Source organism: Phyllostomus discolor, chromosome 8, assembly GCF_004126475.2.
Source record: "Phyllostomus discolor isolate MPI-MPIP mPhyDis1 chromosome 8, mPhyDis1.pri.v3, whole genome shotgun sequence".
NCBI classification, from domain to species: domain Eukaryota; kingdom Metazoa; phylum Chordata; class Mammalia; order Chiroptera; family Phyllostomidae; genus Phyllostomus; species Phyllostomus discolor.
Genome location: NC_040910.2, coordinates 110,643,905 through 110,666,776, shown reverse-complemented (window position 1 = coordinate 110,666,776; position 22,872 = coordinate 110,643,905). Strand labels below are relative to the sequence as shown.

At 62.0% G+C, this 22,872-nt stretch overlaps 3 protein-coding genes and 1 non-coding gene across 4 annotated transcripts; 2 read left to right on the top strand and 2 right to left on the bottom strand.

The window, feature by feature from the left end:
* The first annotated feature begins 498 nt into the window (after window positions 1-498).
* On the top strand, window positions 499-4,527 carry MIF4GD (MIF4G domain containing). Its single transcript, XM_028520652.2, has 6 exons — window positions 499-653; window positions 1,618-1,750; window positions 2,561-2,670; window positions 2,877-3,032; window positions 3,122-3,214; window positions 3,775-4,527. The coding sequence occupies exons 2-6, from the start codon at window positions 1,663-1,665 to the stop codon at window positions 4,000-4,002; spliced, it is 675 nt and encodes a 224-aa protein (XP_028376453.1). The 5' UTR covers window positions 499-653; window positions 1,618-1,662; the 3' UTR covers window positions 4,003-4,527.
* MRPS7 (mitochondrial ribosomal protein S7) lies at window positions 4,404-7,882 on the bottom strand. Its single transcript, XM_028520650.2, has 5 exons — window positions 7,539-7,882; window positions 6,804-6,995; window positions 6,632-6,695; window positions 5,866-6,033; window positions 4,404-5,045 (listed from the first exon to the last, which is right to left on the bottom strand). The coding sequence occupies exons 1-5, from the start codon at window positions 7,619-7,621 to the stop codon at window positions 4,824-4,826; spliced, it is 729 nt and encodes a 242-aa protein (XP_028376451.1). The 5' UTR covers window positions 7,622-7,882; the 3' UTR covers window positions 4,404-4,823.
* GGA3 (golgi associated, gamma adaptin ear containing, ARF binding protein 3) lies at window positions 7,538-22,667 on the top strand. The gene is made up of 17 exons (XM_028520647.2): window positions 7,538-7,978; window positions 14,051-14,135; window positions 14,258-14,333; window positions 15,476-15,574; window positions 16,265-16,388; window positions 16,656-16,759; window positions 16,897-16,977; window positions 17,520-17,657; window positions 18,095-18,176; window positions 18,284-18,400; window positions 18,636-18,881; window positions 19,212-19,282; window positions 19,507-19,823; window positions 19,995-20,218; window positions 20,513-20,682; window positions 20,799-20,909; window positions 21,099-22,667. The coding sequence occupies exons 1-17, from the start codon at window positions 7,939-7,941 to the stop codon at window positions 21,207-21,209; spliced, it is 2,196 nt and encodes a 731-aa protein (XP_028376448.1). The 5' UTR covers window positions 7,538-7,938; the 3' UTR covers window positions 21,210-22,667.
* LOC114504414 lies at window positions 12,950-13,071 on the bottom strand. Its single transcript, XR_003685186.1, has one exon. It is a non-coding gene; the product is annotated as a small nucleolar RNA SNORA32 (small nucleolar RNA).
* Window positions 22,668-22,872: the final 205 nt, after the last annotated feature.

Sequence of the window (22,872 nt, the reverse complement as noted above, 5' to 3'; positions counted from 1 at the left end):
CCTGGTTTCTTTTGCTGCAGCCGACAGTTTCTGCCTCATCCGGGTTCTGGTGACTACTTTGCCTCTCTCCCAACAGGAGGCCACCGACAACACTTCCCTTAAGCGGCAGTTCCTTCGCAGCCCCCTTTGTATGCCCTCTCGCAGCCCGGGTTCGGGCCACAGCCCCTGCGGCTCCTCCCACGCCGTTCAGCCCTGCGGAGTGACCTCTTCTGACCCGGCTTTAACCTGCGCCTCAGGCGTGGGGCGGGGTGCCACCGTTTAAGACCCAGGGTTTCATGCGGGTGGAGAGCAGATCTGGCCCAGCGCTGGCAAGCCCTGAGCAGGCCTGGGGCCAACCGAGTGAGGAGAAGACAAGCAGTAGTAGCCGTGTCACCGAGTCCCACGCCTGGGTCCCACGCCAGGGCCCTCCGGGCGTTCCAGGAGACCAGGGCAGCGTCACCGGGGCTCCAGCAGGTGGCGCTGGCGAGGCGGGCCCGTCTCGGATCCGCCCAGGCTCCGCCCCTCCGCAGGCCCAGCCCGGGCGCCGCGCTAGGAAATGACCTAAGCCTCGGCGAGGTGCGGTGGGTCTCGGCAGCGGCGCCGCGGACGCGGGTCGCGCGCATCATGCCCGCCGAACAGCCTCCAGGCACGCGGGCGCGGCACCGGGCCGGCAGGTGGGTCCTGGCGCTCGCACCGCTTCTCCCTCCCGCAGGGCCCCGGGCGAGACGGCGGGTTCTGCTGCCGGCCCCGCACTAATGGGAAGGGCGTTTCGGGCTTAGGGAAGAAGCTTCCCCGGTCTAGAGACCCCTAAGGTCATCTCCTTTAACTAGGGGGGAGGCACCGAGCCCAGAGAGGGGACTCTACCTCCGAGGACACGTCTGCCCGCTCCCCCCTTTAAAGGGGAAGGATTTCGAAAGGAGCTCAGGAATTGGGAGCCCTGAGTGGGCAGAGCCGGGTTTCTGCCACTTGGGAGGCCAGTTTAACCAGTTCGTCCCGGGGCGAAGCTGGCTAGGACAGGGGCGTTTGGGCTTCCAACCGATAGGGCGGCAACGAAGACTCTTCCACCCACCCACGCAGCCCTGCCCCAACCCGAGGGGCTAGAGCAGTGGGTTCCGTGGACTGCGAAGGACTCCGTCTAAAGCTGAGGGAGAGGGTTGGCCGAGGGACTTGGAGCCTTGGAACTCTGCTGGGACAGCTGCGTGCGGCTTGGACCCCCAGCCCGCTCACTGGCCCAGAATCCTGCCGGGCCAGCAGCGCCCAGGCCGCTTTGCCTAGGCAGGGCGAGTGTCTAATGTGCACCTACCCACACCCCCGGCCTGCGCACCTCCCGGGCAGCTGAGCTGAGAATTGCTCTGCCTCCTGTTGGGGCTGAAGGATAAACCCTTCCTCCCTTCATCTCTTGGCTGTTATGTAATCCCAGACGCAACAGGGGCTCCGAAACTAAGCAGCAGGTGCCCGGCTGGTGCCCAGTCTCCACCAGGAGCCAAGCTTGGTGGGCACCCAGCCAGCCACCAAGTGCCAAGGGCCGCCCAGGAGTACCTGTCCTGAGCCCTGGGCAGCCCCACTCATTCCTGCATCCTGGGAATCCCAGCTCCGTGCTCCGCATCTGAGGCCTCCCCATTCGTCTCTCCTCCCCAGGTGCTGTCACTAATCCCGCCCCAGTCAAGGGCTGCCCAGGGCTGGATGGTCATGGGGGAGCCCGGTAGAGAGGAGTATAAAATCCAGTCTTTCGATGCCGAGACCCAGCAGCTGCTGAAGACAGCACTCAAAGGTGAGCAGGGGGAGCCCTCCTGAGCCTGGGTCTGGAGCTGCAGGCAAGGGGCCACCGGGACAGGACTGGAGGACTGAGCCTTAGCCTGGGAATGTCTAGCCCCCTCTCTCTCTTTGGTTCCCGTGATTAGGAGTCAGCAACACAGCCCTCAAACCGAAGGACAGGCTGCATGCAGGCAGCTTTGGGGGTGTGAATCATAGTCACCCCCCGCCCCCCCAGACTGTAGCGCCGTTTTTTGGAAAGTACGAGTACCCATGAAGGGGGGTGGTGTGGGGCACGGGGAGCACAGTCCCTGCCCTTTAAGTCCTTAAAGTGGAGCCGGTTTCTGCAGCTGGCTCTCTCGAACGTGCCAAGTGGCTGCTTGACTCTCGTGGCAGAAGACACAGTCACTGGCCCAGACCAGGGCCTTCCCGCCGCGCTCAGAACAGAAGTGTGACTCAGCTAACGAGTGGCAGCGCCCACCACATGCCAGGCTAAGCCTGTGGGTTCCGCGTGTTCTGAGAACATGCTCTCCTGTAAAACTGCTGTCAGAGACAGTTCTTGCGTGCTCCTTCCTCGAGCTGGCGCCAGAGATGTGTCCTAAAACACCGGGCGTTCTCTCGATTAGTCCCTAAAGCCACATACCCCGCCCCCCGCCCCGTTCCCTCTGACTGGGCCAGCAGAGCCGGAGCTGCTCCTGTGTGGCTACTTCTCTGCATGTTTTCTGGTCTTTTTCAATGAAATGTGAGGGCACCACGATAGGAGTGCGCTTTTGTGAACATCCCCGAACCCTAGGAGCAGGTGGAGACTGCCTGCCTATCTCTACCCCAGATCCAGGTGCCGTGGACTTGGACAAAGTGGCCAATGTGATTGTGGACCATTCTCTGCAGGACTGTGTGTTCAGCAAGGAAGCGGGACGCATGTGCTATGCCATTATTCAGGTTGGGTAGGGCTGGCGGAGAAGAGGGGAGACGCTCTGAGGACGGTGCTTCAGGAGTGGGCCGAGGTGCAAAGGACTTCCCTCAGAGGCAGAGACAGGAGTAGGACAGGAGGGTCTTCAGCCACGGAAGCTTGGGTGGGGGTCGTGACAGCACCGCTCCCCTCTCTCCCCGCCCCCACTCCCCACCCTCTGTGTCTCGGCCCACAGGCAGAGAGCAAGCAGGCAGGCCAGAGTGTCTTCCGGCGTGGACTCCTCAACCGGCTGCAGCAGGAGTACCAGGCTCGGGAGCAGCTGCGCGCCCGCTCCCTGCAGGGCTGGGTCTGCTATGTCACCTTTATCTGCAACATCTTCGACTACTTGAGGGTGAGCCTGGGCAGCCACCTGGTGCACCAGAGACGGCCTGTCTCCCGAGGCCACTGAGTCGGTGCTCTGACCCCTGCTCTTCCCCTCAGGTCAACAACATGCCCATGATGGCCCTGGTGAACCCCGTGTATGACTGCCTCTTCCGGCTGGCCCAGCCCGACAGTCTGAGCAAGGAGGAGGAGGTGGGTGGCCCTGGCACGGAAGGCCGTGGAGGTGGGCCTGTAGTTCGGCTCAGAATACCAGCCCAGTGCATCCCTTTCTGGGGCAGGAGCCTGGTGGGGACAGTGAGGGCCTGTCCCAGTTACAGAGCAAACTGCCGGGTCTGGAATGTACCCAGAACAGACCGCAGCCTGAAGCTACGGGCTCAGAGGCTTCCTTCCAGCAGGAACACCAACCCACGGGAGGAATGGGGGGAGCCGCGGCCAGCTGTGGACACGGCCGGCTGGAAACTGAGCCAGGACCAGGCGGTGTGGGGGGGAGGTAGAAAGTGGGTTAAGCAGCAGTTTGGGGACAGGGCCTGAGTCCAGCCTGGCCTAGATGAAAGACCTTAGGCAAGTCCCCGAACCTGCTTCCGTTCGCGTGAGATGTGAACAATACCCGCTGGGCAGCGTGAGGACCAAGTGGGCAAGTGCGTGTCCGGGGCCGAGCCCGGTGCCCGGCAGGCAGCCAGGGCTAAGTAAATGGCCGCTCTGTGTGACGCGCCGGCGCTGGCCGGGAGCTCGCCTCCCGCGCTCCCCTGCAGGTGGACTGCCTGGTGCTGCAGCTGCACCGCGTTGGGGAGCAGCTGGAGAAGATGAACAGGCCCAGAATGGATGAGCTCTTTGTCCTGATCCGGGACGGCTTCCTGCTCCCAACTGGCCTCAGCTCCCTGGCCCAGCTGCTGCTGCTGGAGATCATCGAGTTCCGGGCGGCCGGCTGGAAGACGACCCCAGCCGCCCACAAATATTACTACAGCGAGGTCTCCGACTAGGCCTGCCGAGCGCTGCCCGGCTCCCCCGCCAGCAGCACCGGCCTTTCTTCCACCCCCCCCCCCCCCCCCCCCCCCCCCCCCCGCCAGGCAGTGTGGCCTTTGCCTCTCCCCAGCACCTGCTCCCTCCAGACTTTGAACAGCACTGAGGTTTCCTGCTTACCCGGTGGTCCTGCTCGGAGCACCTTCCCTCCTCCAGGGCGTGGGGAGGACTCCACACAGACCCGCTGCCCTCCCCAACCCCGCAGTCCTGTCTCTGCCCGGCCCAAGTGGTTAAACAGCTTATTGGAGCCTCAGTCTCCCAGCTGTAAAGGGGGTGCCCACAGCCATTGGTGGGACGCCATGGAGTGTTAAGGGGCAGACGTGCACAGCACAAGTCACACCAGACACTGCTTCCGATACGTTTTGTACCAGCACGACTTTGGGACCAGGTGCGTTTCCCGCAGTCGGTTTTAATGAGTGGCGGCACTGCATCACATGCCCCAGTGCAGGGCGAGGATTTTCTAATAAACCTTTCTGATATGAAAACGCTTCCTTTCGTCACCCAAACGTCCACCCTAAGTGGAGGGAAGACAAGGCGGGAGGGGCCCCAAGTTTCCTGGGGGAACTCCAAGTCCACGTATTGGCTCCCTGCAGGAGACAGGGCAGGGAGAGCAAGTCCTGGCCCACAAGGGAAGGACTAAGGCAATGCATATACCGCTCCCTCCTTCCTGGGAGGCCCACCCGCCCCCCAAATGGAACTGCATCCCCCCCGCACAGGCGCTTTGCAGGCAGCAGCGGCTGACACGGCTCTGGCAGCAGAGAGCCCCAGCTCCTCCCCGCCCCTACCACCAGCGGTAGTGGGCCAGGGCGCGGTTGGCCTCCGCCATCTTGTGCATGTCGTGCTTCCTCCTGATCACGGGGCCCTGGTTGTGAAAAGCCTCCAGCAGCTCCTGCGACAGCTTCTCTGGCATCAGCATCCGCCGGGGCTTCTTCTCCCTGCACTCGGTGATCATCCACTTCATGGCCATGAAGCGCCGCCGCCGGTCCGACAGCGGCACAGGGACCTGGCCGAGACAGGACACAGGCAGGCTGGTCCCAGCACTGCCAGGGCTGCAGCCGCCTCCTCCACAGGTTCCCTCTGGGGCGGCCCTGGCAAGACTCCTGGGGAGAGGGGCCTGCCTTTTCCTCTTTGAGCTTCCCTCGCCCTCGGGTGACGTCAGGGTAGCCGACGTCAGAGGCCTTCGCCGAGCAAAGGCTCATTAAGCACTGACCTCTTTCGCCTGCAAGTGAAAGCTCAGCCAAGTTGGTAAAAGCACCAATGGGGAAAAGCCCCATCGGCTGCGGCGACTTAGCCACTCACATGAGGGGGGCCTAAAGAGAAGGGCCTCTTGTCCAAGAATCACCTTCCAAGCCCCCACTACCATGCCAGACCCCAGGGACACAGGCTTGAATGCAAAAGTCTCTACTTCTGTGAAGTTGACACTGAAAATGGAGAAGCGAGAATACCCACTTGTGACCATGAAGCTAATGAAATACTATAATGGAGGCGCCTAGTTCAGTTCAACAAACGGCGATGAAACATCAAGTACAAGGCAAATGCCGCGCTAGACACTGGTGCGTGAAGACGAGGTCTGAGCACCATGAGAACGTGACAGAACGCGCAACGCTGGGGGGAGGGGGTCACTTGGACACTGCTTTGTTCTCTTCCGTGCTCTGCCTGCCGTGTTTAACACTGTGGGACTCAGACGGCCAGATCCTGACCGTCTCTGGTCCCTAGAAAGCTATGGATCTTGGCCTCCTCTGGGCCCTCCCATCCACAAGAACCCCTCCCCCCGCCTCGTTACAACCGTGGGCAGCCCCGCCTTCCCTGGGCTGACCACTCACCTGGTAGAAGTGACCGCCCTTGAGGATGGGTACCAGCCCAATCACAGGCTCACAGTTTTTCAGGGCTTGGTGGAAGATGGTGTAGGGGTTGCGTTCAATGGCTGCCCGCTCCTCTGGGGAAGCAGCATGGTACTTCTCAAACTGCTTCCTCTTCACAGCTTCCAGAGTCTGCAAAGGGATCCAGTGGACAAGGACGCCCCAGGCTTCCTGCAGGGTTCACCCAGCGGAGCCAGGACCTTGCCCTTCACTCCCATTATCAGGCTCTTCTATAGCGCTGCAGCCCCCCCCCCTCCCAGCACTTTTTAAAGATCCTCTCCCAAGGATATGTTTACTTGTTTCAGAGAGGGAGGGAGAGAGGGGAACACTGGGGATCCAACCCGCAACACAAGTATGTGCTCTGATGGACAACGGGACCCAACCCAGAACCTTTCCGTGCATGGGATGAGGCTCCAACCATCGAAGCCACTTGGCCAGGGCTCCCCAGCAGTTCTAAGACAAAGTTCTTAAGTGCCCCCGCTCTTTCCTACACTAGGACAGAAAGAGCCAGCTGAGATTGGGGGGGCGGGGGCAGGGGGGACGGTAGCTGTTGACACCTGCAGGACTTCAGGCAAGCCCACCCAACACACACACACACACACGCACGCACACACACGGGAGTTCATTTTAATGACAGGTATCTGAATCTATCCTCTTTCATTCTACACTGAAGGAGCTGAGTACAAAACTACAGGGAAGAGGAAGGTGAAAGGCGAGAGGCACCGTTTACCTTGGTCATGAGGGATCTGGCCAGAACTTTGTTTCCTCCTTTCATCATCATGTTGGTGAATTTACTTCAAGGAGAAAAGCAACATGTTGAGCTTCCCTAGGCTGCATCACAGAATCCCTATTGCAGACCCGCCCTGGGCCGTCCCAGTGGGACAGAAGTGTTTCCACCGAACCTGATCAGTGGGTCTTCAAACACAGAGCCTGTTTTCGTCGCTGGGGCAGCTTTGATAAGCTGTGTCTTCCTGAGCTCCAGCTCAAACTTCTGTTCCTCAGTCTGCTCTGCCAAGGGCTTGCGATAATATTCCTTGTCGATCTGGGGGTCCCTGTACTCAGGGCTATAGCGGCTCCACCTCACCTGGCTGAGACTGGGAGAGGGGGAAGAGGAAAAGGCGGGCAAAAGCTGACTCCACAAGCGAAGAGGCTTGACTTAATAATAGGAGTGTCTGCCAAACCACCGACTAGTGAGCGGTGCGCAGACCGCTAGCCAATCGCGAACCGCGATAATCCTGGCTCTTGCCCCAAAAGATAGGAGGACCTACCCCAAACAGGCCGGCAAAGTCTCATCCCCGGTGCCAACGATAAGGACAGGCTCCTGAACCTCAGGGTGGGCGTCTGCCCGCCCATGCACGTCTCCCCGCAATTCCCAACACAGAAAACCCCAACTCTGAGATTTAGCAAGGCTGCACTTCAGCTCCGAATGAGAATCCCCTCAGGCAAGGAGCTGTCACCAAGCCTCAGACTGCCTCAAAGTCACGCAGCTACTTAAGAGCCTCGGGCCCAGATATCCCTGGGAGAGAGCTCCCAGGCTCTCTCCAGGTCCCCGCGCGGCCTGCGTATGGCGACTTTCCTTCCTGCAGGTCTCTCCCTGAAGATTAAAGCGACCTCCAAGCTGACCGCCGACCTCTCACCCTGGAAGTCGCAGAACAGCACTGCGTACACCCAGCGCTAGGTCCGACCACCCTCTCACTGTCTTCATCACGGGGGCCGCCATCTTGGTTTGCCGTGAGGACCTCCCGCGAGCTGCCCTCGGCGTGCCTGAGCGAGTGACGGAAGAGAGAGAAAAGGCTCCACGGGGTCTTCAATCTGCGCATCACCCCATTAATCCGGGCATTAAGAGTCTCTCATCCCCAGGTCCAAAGGGAAGAGTCAAAAGGAAACACTCGCCCTTCCATTATCCGTGGCAGTCTGGCGCGACCGTCGGTGGCGGCGCCGGTTCCTCTCAAGTCCCCATGCTGGCCCCGCCCCGGCTCAGATCCTGCAGGTTATCGCGAGGTTTGAGGCCGCGAGCCCGGCCCGGGCGGCTGCAATATGGCGGAGACGGAAGGAGAGAGCCTGGAGTCCTGGCTGAGTGAGTACCCGCGTCCGCTCTTGCATGCCCTCGCGGCACCACCGAGTCTCTCCTCCGCGCACCCCTACACCCCTTCCCCGGACTCCGCGGCGCCGCCGCCTGGCAGTCTGAGCCTGGGCCCGGCGCGCCGCGAGCGTTCCGCGTTCACGCCCCTTCCCCAGCGAGGCGCCCGGTCCCCGCCCGGCACCTGCTCCGGGTGCTGCGGCGCCACTACCCGCTCCCACGCGCGTCGGCGTGAGCTCGGGTCCCGTCCGCCCTCGCGGGCTGCGGGAAAGTGGCAGCCAAGTGCTTCCGCCTGACAGGCTCTGCCGCTTAGGGGAAATTGTGGCGGGTCTGCGGGTGGCTCAGTCCCTGACGAAGGGAAAAGCTCTCGATTTGGGCTGAACCTCGGCAGCGGTGGGTGCTGCAGAGCACACGCACAGAGCTTCGGAGTTGTGGCTCTATGTCGGAGGAGAAGTGACCGCTCCGCGCAGGCAGAATGTTTGAAGTGAGAATAATCCACGCACACAGAACAGCTCTATGTCCCCGCGCGTGCATACACCCGTGGACATCTTGAGTCATTTGTTGGTAACCTACCCTGAGCAAAGCTGAGGAACCCAGCCCATGCCGTAGTTATAGCGGCCTGTTGTTACAATTGCTAACTTACGTTGCTACTAAGGAAATATGGGTTAACCTCGTTAGCTGGTAGTACTTTGCTGAAGGGCGGATAAGTTACTTTCTTATGGGCTACAGGCTTCCGAACCCAGAGGCTTCGAGGTAGAAATTGAACATGGTGATAGTGCAAGTAGGGATGCGTAGTTACTACCTTTTGCAAGAGATCTCTCATTCACTAGCGCCTCCAGGTTCTTGCAGGTGATGGCTGCTTCCTCCAGTTGCCTGACCTTTCTTGATAAGAACTCCCTTCAGGTGGTTGAACCTAGGCACATTTGCAAAAAATCTTCCATTACAGGCAGGTCACGAAGCGTTCTGTGTATATGGAACTGTTCCCCAGGGAGCTCAAAGTGTTCTTCTGAAGACATTCATTTATTTCATTTATTAAAGTATCCTAGTGAAGCAGATACTATCGTTACAGTTTCACAAAAAGGGGAAATTGTGGCAGTCTAATGAAACCAGAGCCACCCAACCAGCTGTAACCAGCTGGAGTTGGTTTGATTCACAGATATCGGTTGGGGGCATTGGAGTAGTTTAGGTGGCCTAAGCTGAGTTTAGTAGGTTCCGAGTTATGTTTCGAACTAGGAGAGGGACGGAGCTGTTTCTGTGGGAGAGTGGAGGTGGTGAGAGGGGATAGGGCGATATCTGTAGAGGCTGGGTGTCCCCGTCTTACCGTTGTGCAACACGACTTTTTGACGTTACGGTGGTGTGAAAGCGATAAGCATTCAGTAGGAACCGTTCTTCAAAGTTTGGGTTTCGGTCTTTTCTCTGGCTGTGTGGTAGGGCGTTCTCCCTACCACCCAGCGGCGCTGGGCAGCGCCGGTGAGCGCAGCTCCCAGCCAGCCACGTGATCAGCCACGCGATCAGCCACGCAAACAGCTGATACTCCACGCTGAACTGTGTTGCCAGTGGTTTTTGGATGTTGTGTTCTAGGCTAAGCAGTGATGTTCGGTGGGTTAGGTGTAGTGAATGCATTCCCCACTTAGAGTGTTCTGGGTTTATGAAGGGTTATCTGGGTGTAACCCCGTCGTAAGTCTTGTGACTTAATGGCGTGAACCAACCAGTGCATGCGCTTCAGCAGCATCTCATTCTAGGTCCTTGGTGCTCTGTGGTTTGCCAGACTTACCGCAGCAGCCCCTGCTGGGCCCAGTGCCTCGGGCCTGTCCCCTCTGCATTCTGCTCCCCGGAGAGTGCCTCTGTGGAATCAGACCGTCCCGCCGCTGCACACCTCCCGCCTCCGCTCTGCGGCTTCCTGGCGGTCATCTCCGCTTGGCCAGTCCATCTTCGCTTGGCCAGTAGGGTGCTCTTGACCCACACTTGGCTCTTCCCCGCAGGCCCTGTTCTCCTCTGCTCACTGAGAGCTTGGAGACCCATCCCAGGTCTCCACCCCCACGAACCATCTCTTGGTAACGGCGGCCTTCTCTAAAGTCCTCTCGGTGCCGCCGCCGGGCCGTGTGGAATGAGTGCCGCCGGCAGCGGGAGGCGCTGTGAAAACAAGTGCAAGCGGTCTTTGCCTTCGGTTTCATGAAGGTAATGCTGGAGTGGATAAAGCATCCTTAAGTAAAGAGATAAGGGCACAGTGTCAAGAGCCAGAAATGCTAAAAATGCAGGCAGTTTCTTTAGAAAATTCGGGATAGGTGGAGTGGAAGATGCTTTCTCGCAATGGGCAGGTGGCATTCGAGCTAAACCTCGAGGAGCAGGAGCAGTGGGCCAAGGGGACAGACCACGATGTGGAGGCAGCCGGCCGTGTTGGGGACTCACGGCGGGGGTGCTCGGCTGGTCCAAGCCCGGAGTCCCTGGAGGAGGGCGGTGGGAGAGGAAGCGGGAGGTTAGAACCGCACTCTGCAAGGGCTGGAGCTCCAGGCCAAGCAGCCGGCGTTCTGCAGTTCTCAGACCCCAGTCCTACGGGACCTTGTGTCGGTGTGTGAGGGGAGGCGCTGCTTGAGGGGGTTCCATGCAGGATGGGCCGGAGCAGAAGCTCTGGAAGCGGTGGTGAGGGAGGCGGTGGGGGCAGAGACAAAAGTGAGGGGAGAGACTTGAAGGGGCGTGAAGGTGGAAGGGACTGCGGACGGACGGACCGAGAAGTGGAGGAGGCGCGGGAGGAGGGGTCTGCAGCGCGGCTTTGAACCCGGGTGCCTGTGGGTCGGGGCCAAGGGAGCTTCTTTATAGAAATGGGGAAGTCAGGACGGGGAAGCGATGGTTTGTTTTTAGACGTGTTTCTGTACCAGAGAGGCACTGACCATTCCATCCTGTCGAGGTTGTTGCCCTGGTTGTGTCCCATGTTGCATCAGGAGAGAGGACCCCCTTGGATGATGTGTCCCAGGTTAAGCAGTGATGTTCGGTAGGTGAGGCGTACTGAATGCATCCTCACTTTAGATATTTTCAACTTATGAAGGGTTTACCTGGATGTAACTCGGTCGTAAGTCTTATGACTTAATGGTGTGAACTGTACCAAGTGAACCACCCAGTGCGTGCGCTTCAGCAGCGTCTCATTCTAGGTCTCGTCACTCCGCGGCTGGCCGGAATTCCTGCAGCAGCCCCCGCCGGGCCCAGCGCAGGGTCTGAGCCGTGTGCGTTTTCTGAAGTCCCTCCAGGGCCGGCATGCCGCACACTTAATTTTCGGAGGGTGCCTAACAGACACTCGGTGATTGACTCTCTCTCTCTCGATGCAAGGCTTTAGCAATGAAGGCCGATCCTTGACTCTTTCCATCTCTTGTTCTTGCTTCTGCTTATTTCTGAGTCGTTTGCTACATGGAACGGGCCGTCTCTGGGACGTCTGGGCGGTATCGGGATGGGGCAGCCAGTGCTGCTGTGTCCGTCCCCACGTGACCTTTCGCGGTCCTGTGGCAGTCAGGGCTAGCGGTGCAGCTGCAAGGGGGAGCAGGGAATGTAGAGGTGCAGGCACAGAAGAGAGGAGGGCTTTAGGTAGGGACCTGAAAACAGAAACCTTGAATTGGAATAGAGCCCAGAGGCATGGTTCCAGAAGGCAGGGTCCCTGACTTAGGCCCCGAGGTCTCCTCCGTGTCGGGCGGTGGAGAACGTTGAGTGGGTGGCTGCATCTGCTGAGCGAGGCAGCGGGCGGATGGAGAGATCCGGCCGCCCAGGAGGATCCCCAGAGGTCTCTCCCGGTTCCTGTGGGCGACTGAGGTCCGCTTCCGGAGCCAGCTGGATGGCTGGGGGAGGTGCTCGGAGTGGGGCTGACCGCCGCTGAGACTGGGGCTTCTTGTGCCCACGTGCAGGTCCCTGCCGGGTTGCAGTAGGAAGTTCTGCCAGGGTAAAACAAAAATAAAGTCAGATTCTGGAGCAGTTGAACACAGTGAGAAGTAAGCAGGCGTATTCTTGGAAGCAGAAACACCGTTGGAGTCTAGCAGGTGTGGGAAGAACATGTGTTTGGTGAGTGCCTGTTGCGTGTGTGTGCGTGTGCGTGCATGTGCACACATGCGCAGGGAGGATGGGGAGTCCGCATCAGACTGTGTTTGGAAGACGCTCCTCCAGTTGCTGACAGTGCAAGCGAGGGGACTGCTTTTCCTTACCCCACGAGGTGTGTGGCTGTTCCCGGAATGGCGGTGACGGGGCAGTCTCCCTACAGTCTCCTGATGTCACGTGAGAACTTCAAACATCTCAAATGATAGGATGAGCGACGAAGCCACGCTAACACCTGGGAAGGTTTCGGATAACTGGTGGAAGAGACTCGGGCTTCCCTGGAAGGTGACAGCTAGGAGGGCACGTGGCAATTAGTGGTCACAATCGATAGAACTAATCTCTCCTTCCTCCAGGCCTGACATTCCGGAGGGCCTGCTAATCCTGTTTGCGGTTGAGGACAGGCATGTCTCTTTCCCTCCACGCATGAGCGTGAACCGTGTGAGTCGTCCTGCAGCCGGAGCAGAGGCACCGCCAGGCAGGCGCACGCAGCCGGAGCCGCAGCCCTGTCTCTGCTCTGACTCCGCACGGCGTCTGACCCCTGGTGGCTCAGGGCCCTGCGTGTGGGGCACGGAGTCCCTGTTAGGACCTGACTGTGGACCCAGTGATTTTTAACATCAGGGAGAACGGAAGTTAGGAAAATGGTCCAGAGAAGTCAGACCTCAGGAACTTCTAACGACACCCCTTGTTGGGAGGGGCCTCCTGGTCAGGCTGCCGTCACCCCGCTCCGGGCGCCGTGCGGGTGCGGGAAGCAGCCTGGGCCCTCAGCCCTCCGTCCGTCTTCCCGGCCTGGGCCCTAGCTGCGGCAGACGGCTGCTTTCTGGGGGCTGCTCTCTGGGGTAGGCGAGTGCCAAGGTCTGAATCAGAGACGGGAATAGTTGCTTTTGTTTTTTAAAAATAAAATGTCCCCAGTAGGCGGAATGCTAGTACCGTGGCAGAGAGAAAACCCAGTGGGAAAATGTGTTGTGGTCATGTCCGTGACAAACGAGAAAACTGCGTCCTAAAAGCCTTGGTAATGACCACGAGACGGGAACACGGTTACCCAGCCTCGGCCGGGGCTGCTGTCTGGGAGCACCGCTTCTGGGGGTGACAGGGGAAAGGGGACCCTCACCAAGTATTGGAGGCTCTGCCTTAGCACTGGATTTGTGACCCTCTGAGGGCTCCCGGCGTCTGTCTCCATCCCTGACCCAAGAGCATTTCACCTCGAGGGCACCGCGTGCTCAGGCTTGGGCCGCGCCTCCGTGACCCCAGGGGCGGAGAGCGTGCTGACCGGTGCTTCGCGGGGGTCAGTAAACGTCATCACCAGCTTAACCGCAGATGGTGAGGATGACGTGCAATTTAAAAGAATTTTTAGATCTTGGAAAGTTTTTGAAGGGTATGTAGGAAATATATTTTCTTCTTTTTAAAAAGATTTTTATTTATTTTTAGAGAGGGGGGAGGGGGAGAGAAAGAGAGGCAGAGAAACATCAGTGTGTGGTTGCCTCTTGCACACCCCCTACTGGGGACGTGGCCCACAACCCAGATGTGTGCCCTGACTGGGAATTGAACCGGTGACTCTTTGGTTCTCAGGCCAGCACTCAATCCACTGAGCCACACCACCCAGGGCTAGGAAGCACTTCTTGATCACCCCGACTTGCTTAACACCCAGCTTGGCTTTCCATAGCTGGAAGTATCCATGTTTATGTGTCACAGTAAACATTTCACATGGGCATCTGCTCGAGTGTTTCAGCCATTTGTGTCTGTATTTGTCCTGTCGATCGTGACCTGCCCTGAGCCCCGTGCGGCTGAGGACCGCCTTCTCCTCACTTGGGGCTTGCACTTTGCGGACAGAGCGAGGTGTTTGCTCGTGACTTGCTGCCTGGCCGAACCATTGAGGCCTCCGGTGGAGGAGAAATTCGGAAACGGACGTCTTCACGTCAGTGCATAAAGGTTAAGAGGAGAACCTCTGTTTGCCCTCCCTGCTCTTCGTTACAGTTGTCCCCTTCTCTGTTCTGTCCCAAGATAAAGCCACCAACCCCTGCAACCGCCAGGAGGACTGGGAGTACATCATCGGCTTCTGCGACCAGATCAACAGGGAGCTCGAGGGGTGAGTCTGGGGGCCTTGCGGGGCGGGTGAGGGCCTTGCTGGGAAAGGAAGGAACGAGGCCAAGGAGGCCCGGCCCTGGGCCCCGGGACGGTGCCTTCAGGGTGCGTCTGCTTGTCCCCCAGCCCGCAGATAGCCGTCCGCCTGCTGGCCCATAAGATCCAGTCTCCGCAGGAATGGGAGGCGGTCCAGGCGCTGACGGTAGGTTCGCCTGGGTAGCCTGTTTCCGTGTGTGTGTGTGTGTGTGTGTGTGTGTGTGTGCGCTCTCGTGCCGGCGGTCCAGTGGGAGGGGCGGAGGCTGAGGGAGGGGCCAGAGGCCGGCCCGGGCCTGGGGGCGGGGCTCAGACACTGCCGTCCTGCCCGGTACGAGCTGGCTGACTGAAGAAGATTGGAGGTGAGTGAAACTCACTCTGTGGCTAAAAGCAGTGCCAGTTGCCAGCGAAGACGTCGCACCGGTGGCGGCTCTCGGTGCTCATCGAGGCTGCGAGGGTTCGGGACGTGGGGCTGCGTGTAGAGAGCGTGTACAGGGGTTCCCCCTGTCGAGAGGCGCGGGGCAGGGCGTGGTCATGGGAAGGCGGCTCAGCCCGCGGGCACGCCTCTGTTCCGACCCCCGTGCCCTGGAGGCCTTCAAACAGTGGTTCTCTATGGTGGGGGGGTTTGTTTTACCCCTTGGGGGACATTCGGTGATATGGGGAGACACTGTTGGTTGTCTCCTGTCGGGGTGCTCCTGGCACCTCGTGGGTGAGAGGCCAGGGATGCTGCCACACACCCTGTGGCGCACGGGGCCGGCTTCTGCGGGGAGTGGGCGGCCCCAGCCGTCCGTAGAGGCACAGTCCAGAAGCCCTGCTCCACGGACACGAGCCCAGGAGGGGGCTCTGGCGCGGCGCGTCCTTGGCCCGGGCCGCGGGCACAGGGCAGCCTCAGGACGCCCTGCGGCCCCAGAGGGAAGACAGGTGGGGGCGGGGGAGGGGGCGCGTTGTGCCCACTGAAGCTGGGAGAGCAGTTCAGCCTCGAAGTCCCGCCTGCCCGGAGTGTCGGGCAGCTGCGGGCAGGAGCCTGGGCCTCGCTCTCCTCAGCTCGGGGACGCAGCGCGGCACCTGGCAGGGAGGCGCCTTCCGGGACTGGCGTTCCACCTTCTTGGTGTTGGGGGGGGTTCCCTAGTTCCCGCTGAGCTTCCCCAGAAGAGCTTTGCAATTTGGGGGACACGAGCTGCCCCCTGGGGTCGTGTTCTCAGCTCTTCCCGATGAGTCCTCCCTTGGGAGAACGTTTATCTGGCACCTGGGGGGGGGCGGTGCCGCCGGGACCCCAGCCCCACCGAGCACCCCCCCCCCCGTGCGCCGCAGGTGCTGGAGGCGTGCATGAAGAACTGCGGCCGGAGGTTCCACAACGAGGTGGGGAAGTTCCGGTTCCTGAACGAGTTAATCAAAGTGGTGTCTCCAAAGGTGAGTCGGGCAGTGTGCTCGTTAGTAGGAACCTTGTGTTTCTCCCCTCGCGCCCCGCTGGCTGTCACTGCCCGGCGGGCATCCCCGTGGACACCACGCTCTCTGGGCCGTGTCCAGGACAGGCGGCCCTGAGGGTAGCAGGGCGATTGCACGGGCCGCGGGGACAGGCGGGCCGCACTGACGGGCTTCTCGCCTGCACGCGAGCAGTGACGAGGCACCGCTGTGTGCGTGTCTGGGGAGGGTCCGCACGGCGGCCGCTTTCGTGTGGCCGACCGCACGTGGGTGCGAGGAGCTGGCCTCCTTCCTCGGCTGCCCGGGCTCTGCTGCACACCGGTGTTGCCTAAGCTCCGGGCGCCCAATTACACGGCAGAGGGAGCAGTTTTACGCTGAAGACATGAAGTGCTTTGCAGTCAAGCGTGGCTGCCTTTCTGGCAGACGGTGCGTGGGAACGCAGGGCCAGCTCCCCCATGCTGCCTGACCAAGACTCTGTCTCCGACGGGTGCAGCCCCGCCACAGGGAGCGTCCTGCCCGCCCCTGTGCCGTCCTGCACGCCTGGTCCCTGCCGGTTCCCACTGGCCTGAGGGCTCGGGCTCCGGCTCCTTAGCAGCCTCATCACTGCTGTGGAGGAGCCTGCCCACAGCCCTGCCCCAGACTGCAGTCACTCGTTTCCTGTCTCCTTTTGCCTGTTAGTACCTGGGGGACAGAGTGTCTGAGAAAGTGAAGACCAAGGTGATCGAGCTGCTGTACAGCTGGACGTTGGCCCTGCCCGAGGAGTCGAAGATCAGGGACGCCTACCACATGCTGAAGAGACAGGGTGTGTGCCCACCCCACCCCACCCCCACCCAGCCCCCGGGAGTGGCCAAGGCAGGAAGGAGGGGGGGTGTCTGTTGGCCCCAGGCCACATCTCTCCTTCCCTCCCAGAGACAGTGGGGCGGGCTCGGCTGGGGTTCGACGGGAGAGGTGCGGGTGCCTGCCCTGCCCCTGCAGGTCCTGACCACAGCGGGGTGCACCCTGGCTGCTCGAGGGGGGCGGCGCGTCCCCCTTGGCCTGAGCAGACGCCCTGCCCCGTGTCACCTTGCAGGCATCGTGCAGTCCGACCCTCCGATCCCGGTGGACAGGACACTGATCCCCTCTCCACCACCTCGTCCCAAAAACCCCGTTTTCGACGACGAGGAGAAATCCAAGGTACAGTGCGACTGGGATGTGCAGTGCTCGGGCGAGACGTGGTCCTGCTCATACTGCAGGGACCTCGTTCCTCTGGGGTCTCCCCGGGCAGGCGCTGCCTGCCTCCGTCATCCTTGACTGCCACTCCACTCCGCCAGCTTTTAGCCAAGTTGTTGAAGAGCAAGAACCCAGATGACCTCCAGGAGGCCAACAAGCTCATCAAGTCCATGGTGAAGGAAGTAAGTGGCCCCGGGCGTCGGGGCGTGGGCGGAGGGGCCCCACAGGGAGAATCCCCTCCCTCGGCGTTGGGCCTGCTGTGCGCCCCTGCCCTTGGTGCCCCTGGGGAGGCCGGCTACTGGAGTGGAGGGGCAAGAGTGGGTGGGGCCGGTCCGGGGCCTGGGGGAGGACCGTTATTTTAAAAGAAAAACAGTCCTGGGCCGCGGGGCTCAGTTGGTGGGCACATGGCCCTGTACACCAGAAGGCTGAGGGTTCAATCCCTGGTCGAAGTGCGTATGGGAGGCAACCGGTCCAGCTTTCTTTCCTCACGTTGATGTCTCTTTCTTCTTCTCTAAAATCAGTAAACATATCCCTCGGTGAGGATTAAAAAAGAATATTAAACAAAAAGGAAAAACGAAACAGGGTCCGAGGCCGGTGGGCCCCCAGGCCTGTGCACTGAGAGGAGCGTCCCGGGGACTGGCCTCGGCTCCCGTGGTCTCTGGCGCGACCCCCGCCCTGGGGGGGGGGTGCCGGGGACAGTGTGGCCGAGCCCCTTCTCTCGCAGGACGAGGCCCGGACCCAGAAGGTGACGGAGCGCCTGCACACCCTGGAGGAGGTCAACAACAACGTGAAGCTGCTCAGCGAGATGCTGCTTCACTACAGCAAAGAGGAGTCCTCAGAGGCAGACAAAGAGCTCATGAAGGTAGCGCCCCTTGGAGACGCTGCGCGCGTCCGGTGGTCCCTGACTTCGGGGTCGGCAGGGCGGCCGGGCAGAGGGGCTGGTGCCCCCGCCTGAGGGGAGCCGAGACGAGTCCGTCCTGGGCGCAAGGGCTGTGCGTGTGCACGGTCAGCGTGGCTCTGCCGCCCGAGCTGCCCTCGGCCTGGCCCCCTGCAGAGAGGCCCCCGCGTGGACCCCCGGACCTGGGTCACACAGAGACCCTGCATTCTGAGCATGTGCGGTGGGGGAGCAGGAAGGGGGTGTACTTCCCCTTGTCCCGCTGGTGGCGGACAACCTGTGCTCTGAGCGCAGCTCCGCCAGTAGCTGCCCGTGGTGGCAGGAGAGCCTGTGTGTGACTCCTGGGCAGGAACGCCGAGTCAGGTGACCTTGAGGAGCCCCGGCTCAGTCTGGGCCTCTTGCAGGAGCTGTTCGATCGGTGCGAGAGCAGGAGGCGGACGCTGTTCAAGCTGGCCAGCGAGACGGAGGACAACGACAGCAGTCTGGGTGAGCGAAGAGGGAGGGCTGGTTGACAGGGACGACCCGGGAATCGGATGTGTCTGTGGTGGGGCAGTTGTCACGGCCAGGAATGAGACGTCTCTCCTCTGCTCCAGGGGACATCCTGCAGGCCAGTGACAACCTCTCCCGGGTCATCAACTCGTACAAAACAATCGTTGAGGGGCAGGTCATCAATGGGGAGCTGTCCGCCTCCACCCTGCCCGACTCTGAAGGTGCAGTGTTTGAGCCCCTCTCGCGGAACCCTCCGGGCAGCCCCCGTCCCCAGCACGGGTGCAGGGTCAGCCCACGGGGCCTGAGGCCCCCCCAGAGGCCAGGGCTTGGCCAGAGCTTTCACCGCCTGCTTTCAGTGTTCAGTCTGCCCAGCCCCCGTGCCCGTGGAGGGGGCGCCCTGCCGTGCAGCCTCTAGCGTGGTCCCTAATGGTTCCCGCCCCTCCCCCTCTCGTTCAGGAAACCACCACTCCAGCAGCCAAGGCGCGCTCATCGACCTGGTGGAGCTGGACGCACCCAGCAGCCCACCCCCAGCGCTGGCGCCGGCCCCCCCAGCACCTTCCTCGGGCATCCCTATTCTCCCTCCGCCCCCCCAGCCCTCGGGGCCTGGGGGCAGCCGCTCCTCCAGCCAGGCAGAAGCCCCCCCAGGGCCCAGCAGCACAAGCAACGCCCTGTGCTTGCTGGATGAGGAGCTGCTCTGCTTGGGTGCGTCCCGGAAGGAGGCTGGGAAGGGCTTCCTCTGGCAGAGCGGGGAGAGAAGAAGGGGGCACCCCGTGTGCTCTGCAAGACGGGGAAGGAGGCTGTGGCTGGGAGAGGGTCACGTCCAGTGTCCCGCAGGCTACCAGGGCAGTCTGCAGTGGACTCTGGGGTGGAAATGGTAGATCTAGGGTCTTGCCCTGCCTGCATCCTGCCGGAACCATCCCCCCGCCTCGTCCCTCTGGCTCCTGCACCCCTTCCTCAGGCCGGCGGGGGGGGGTTGCGGGGGGGCTGCCCAGGCCCGGCGCCTCCTCTCACCACAGCCATCTCCGTTCTCAGGCCTCGCGGACCCAGCCCCCACAGCACCTCCCAAGGAGTCCGTGGGAAACGGCCAGTGGCCCCTGTTCCAGGTGGGTGCACGGGTGACATCATCGGGACGCGTGACAGCCGTCCTCACCGGTGCTGCCCCGTTCTCGAGTAGCCCTCAGCTGCAGGGAGCAGCAGCCCTGCTGTCCTCGGTCCCTGGGACCCGTCCTTGGGGGCCGCTCCGCCAGCAGGTTGCCAAGGGGCCAGGGTGGGGAGCTGGGACCCCCTGCACCCCTGCTCACGGGCCCTCTCCGCTCCTTCCCGATAGAACGAACAGTCGGACCTGGACTTCTTCGGCCCCCAATCGGGGACTGCCGCCTGTAGCCCCCCCAACGGGCCTGTCCTCCAGCCCTCAGCCACCCCCGCTGGCAGCGCCCAGGCTCTGCTGCCGCCCCCCTTCCCGGCTCCTGCAGTCCCGGCCAGTGTTGCTGCCCAAAAAGCAGGCTTCTTGTTTCCCACCGGACCGCCCCCAGCTTCGGCCCCAAAGCCTGAGCCCACAGCCCCTGGGCACCACGGCTCAGCGGTGGGCGACGGCACCCTGAACAAGCTGGACGCCCTCGATCAGCTGCTGGAAGAAGCCAAAGTGTAATAAGCGGGGGAAGGCGGGTGGAGGAGGTTGGACCTGGGCTTGGAGAAACCAAAGGGGTTGGGGCGTTCTGTCTGACCTGAGGCTGGAAGCTGGGGAGGGGGCGTCTGGGGAGGGGGCGGCCGGCAGCCGTGCCTGGTCTCTGACTTGCTGCCCTTCCTGCCTCCCAGGACCTCAGGCCTGGTGAAACCCGTCGCCTCCAGCTTCTTTCCCGCAGCCACCACCTCCCCTCTGGTCCCTCCCGGCGCCTCGGCCAGGCCTTTCCTGCCGTTCTGCACGGGGCCCGGCAGCCCCCTCTTCCAGCCACCCGCCTGCCCGTCTCCGGGGAGCCCCGTGAAGGGGCCTGAGCTCTCCCTGGCCAGCGTCCACGTGCCCCTGGAATCCATCAAGCCTAGTAGGTGCTGGAGGCGTGTGTGTGGGGTGGGAGAGGGTGGAGCCCACGACGTGCAGCGGTGTGGGGAGTGAGCGGGCCGGGTCGGGACGTGCCCCGGGTCAGAGGGGACCCGCTTCCTCCTCGGCCGGTGCCTGCTGCCGCCACCGGGTGTCCAGTGCTGGGCTGGCAGGGGTTCCTCCCCAGACTCCTGCGGGGGGCGCCGCTCCCCCCGCTTGGCTGCTGCGGGCGCCCCCAGGGCTGCTGGGGATTGTCGCCTTCTCTCGCCTTCTACACCCACGTGCCGCCTTCTTCCAGGCAATGCCCTTCCCGTGACGGCCTACGATAAAAACGGCTTCCGCATCCTCTTCCACTTTGCCAAGGAGTGCCCGCCGGGACGGCCCGACGTGCTGGTGGTGGTGGTGTCCATGCTGAACACGGCACCCCTGCCCATCAAGAGCATCGTGCTGCAGGCCGCCGTGCCCAAGGTACTCCCCCCGGGGCCTCCGGCCGCGGGCGTTCCGTGTCTGCAGCGCAGTGTCGAGGGTGCCCGTGGCCAGCAGGTGGCAGTGTGTCCCCTGACCACGCTGGGTTCCCTCCGTAGTCAATGAAAGTGAAGTTGCAGCCACCGTCTGGGACAGAACTGTCTCCGTTTAGCCCCGTCCAGCCGCCTGCAGCCATCACCCAGGTCATGCTGCTCGCCAACCCACTGAAGGTGAGCTGGGGGCCCCAGAGTGGGAATCGGGGACTGCCTCTCCCACCCGCAAGTGTCGTGGGGCTGCAGCACCAGCCCTGTCCCTTCCCCACCCTGGTTCGGTGGCTGAGCGAGGGTGGGGAGGTGGGAGCAGGGTCTGCCGCACAGGCCCAGCGGGTAACGGGGTCTCGTGTGCCGCCTGTGTCGCAGGAGAAGGCAAGGCTGCGGTACAGGCTGACTTTCGCCCTGGGGGAGCAGCTGAGCACGGAGGTGGGTGAGGTGGACCAGTTCCCTCCCGTGGAGCAGTGGGGGAACCTATGACCCCAGAGGACACTGTCGTCTCCACGTTGAAGCCCGAGCAGGTGGCCCTGAGACTGGAGGGCTGAGTCCAGTCGCTCACATCCTGACCGCAGTGCTTAGAGCTTCGGTGTGGGGCAGGGCCCTGGGCGTCGTTGCCAGGGCCCGAGCTGCTGCTGTGGTGGTCTCTCCTCCTCTGGCCCCTTAAAGGACCCGGTTTTGCCTGCCTGTGTGACTTGAAGTGGCCATGCACTGTGGGGTGGGCTGCGGCCCCAGACCCTGCACCATCCCCTGGGGACGCAGACCCAAGGTCGGAGTAGGTTTCCCCTCACGCTCACGCCCCCCAGTGCCACGGGCAGGTCTCTAAAGAGCCTTGTGGGCCCCCCGTCAAGGACCACGTCCTCCCACCCCCGCCCCCGCCATGCTGCTTGTGCTTCCCCTGCTGGCAGGCTGCTACTCCTACCTCCAGGAGGGGGTGCGGAGCCCAGGGTCCCCAGTGGGCCTGGGCACAGAGAAGGGAGTTGGCGTGCTGCCTGCCGTGGGCAGCGTCAGCCTGGAAGGGCCACCGGATGATAAGTGTGTGCTTGTCCCTGGCGGCGGCAGGCGGCGGCCCGTGGATGTCTCGGTGGGATGTGGAGCTCAGCCTGTTAGAGACAGAGCCAGGCCTTGGGGCACCCTGGACGAAGGCGCGAAGAGAACCGGTGCCCCCTCCTCGGGGAGCGGGACTCGGAGCTCCCTGGGAGAGGTGTGCCCCAGCAGGGCAGCAGGCCAGCCTTCTCACTACCTCTCGCTTGGCACGAAATGGACTGCCGTCTCGCCCTTCGAGTCTCTGAAGGGCGGATGACACCTGCCTCCTGCGTCCTCTTGCCTGGGCCTCCCCCCCACCCCCACCCCGACGGCCCGCGGCACCGTGAACAGATGGAACAGGGGGCCTGGGGCCGGGCGGAGGCGCTGGACTTGGCTGCTGCGGGAGCCGACCGCTCAGCTGCTCGAGGGTGCTGTGGGCGAGATGCTGGGTCTGGAGGCGGTGAGGTCGGGGGCCGCGCTTGAGTGGAGTCACCAGGCCCTGTTGCTTCAGCAGTGCTCACCCCAGCTAGCTCGTGCCAGACTCGGGGCTCCCCGGGCCGCAGGGCAGCAGTAGCCACGGGCTGGGGAAGCGCGCACAGCTCCCCAGGGCCCAGCTGGACAGGCTCAGAGCAGTCTCCATAGAAAGTGGCAGGAGCCTCGTTCCCTGGCCCCTCCCTGTCCCTTGCCAGGCTTCCTGCCTTTGTCTGGAGGTCACCTCCCCCTTCCCCCCATCTTGAGCGAGCAGGTCTCACTGCTTCCTCGGACAGGTCGAACGTGAATTGATTTCACTACTTAAGGAATAAATCCAAGAGCTTTCCGGAGACCGGCTGCTGCAGCCCTGGGAGAGTCGGTGGGGTCACGACATGGAAACGCTCCTTTATATAAGCTTCCGACATTAAAGTTATTTATGAGTGTCACTGTCGGGGTCGCTATTTTGTGACAGCTATGCTGGATGCATCGACGCTGCTGCCCTCACTTTGCTGCATGTTAAATAAAATCTTTTCCACCCCGCTTGGAATCCTCCTAGTCCAGACCCCAGCCACCCCGGGCTTTACTGAGCAGCGTGGGTCCCTGGATCTTTCTCTTTAAAGGGGGTAACCTGAGAGCTAACGGACCAGGG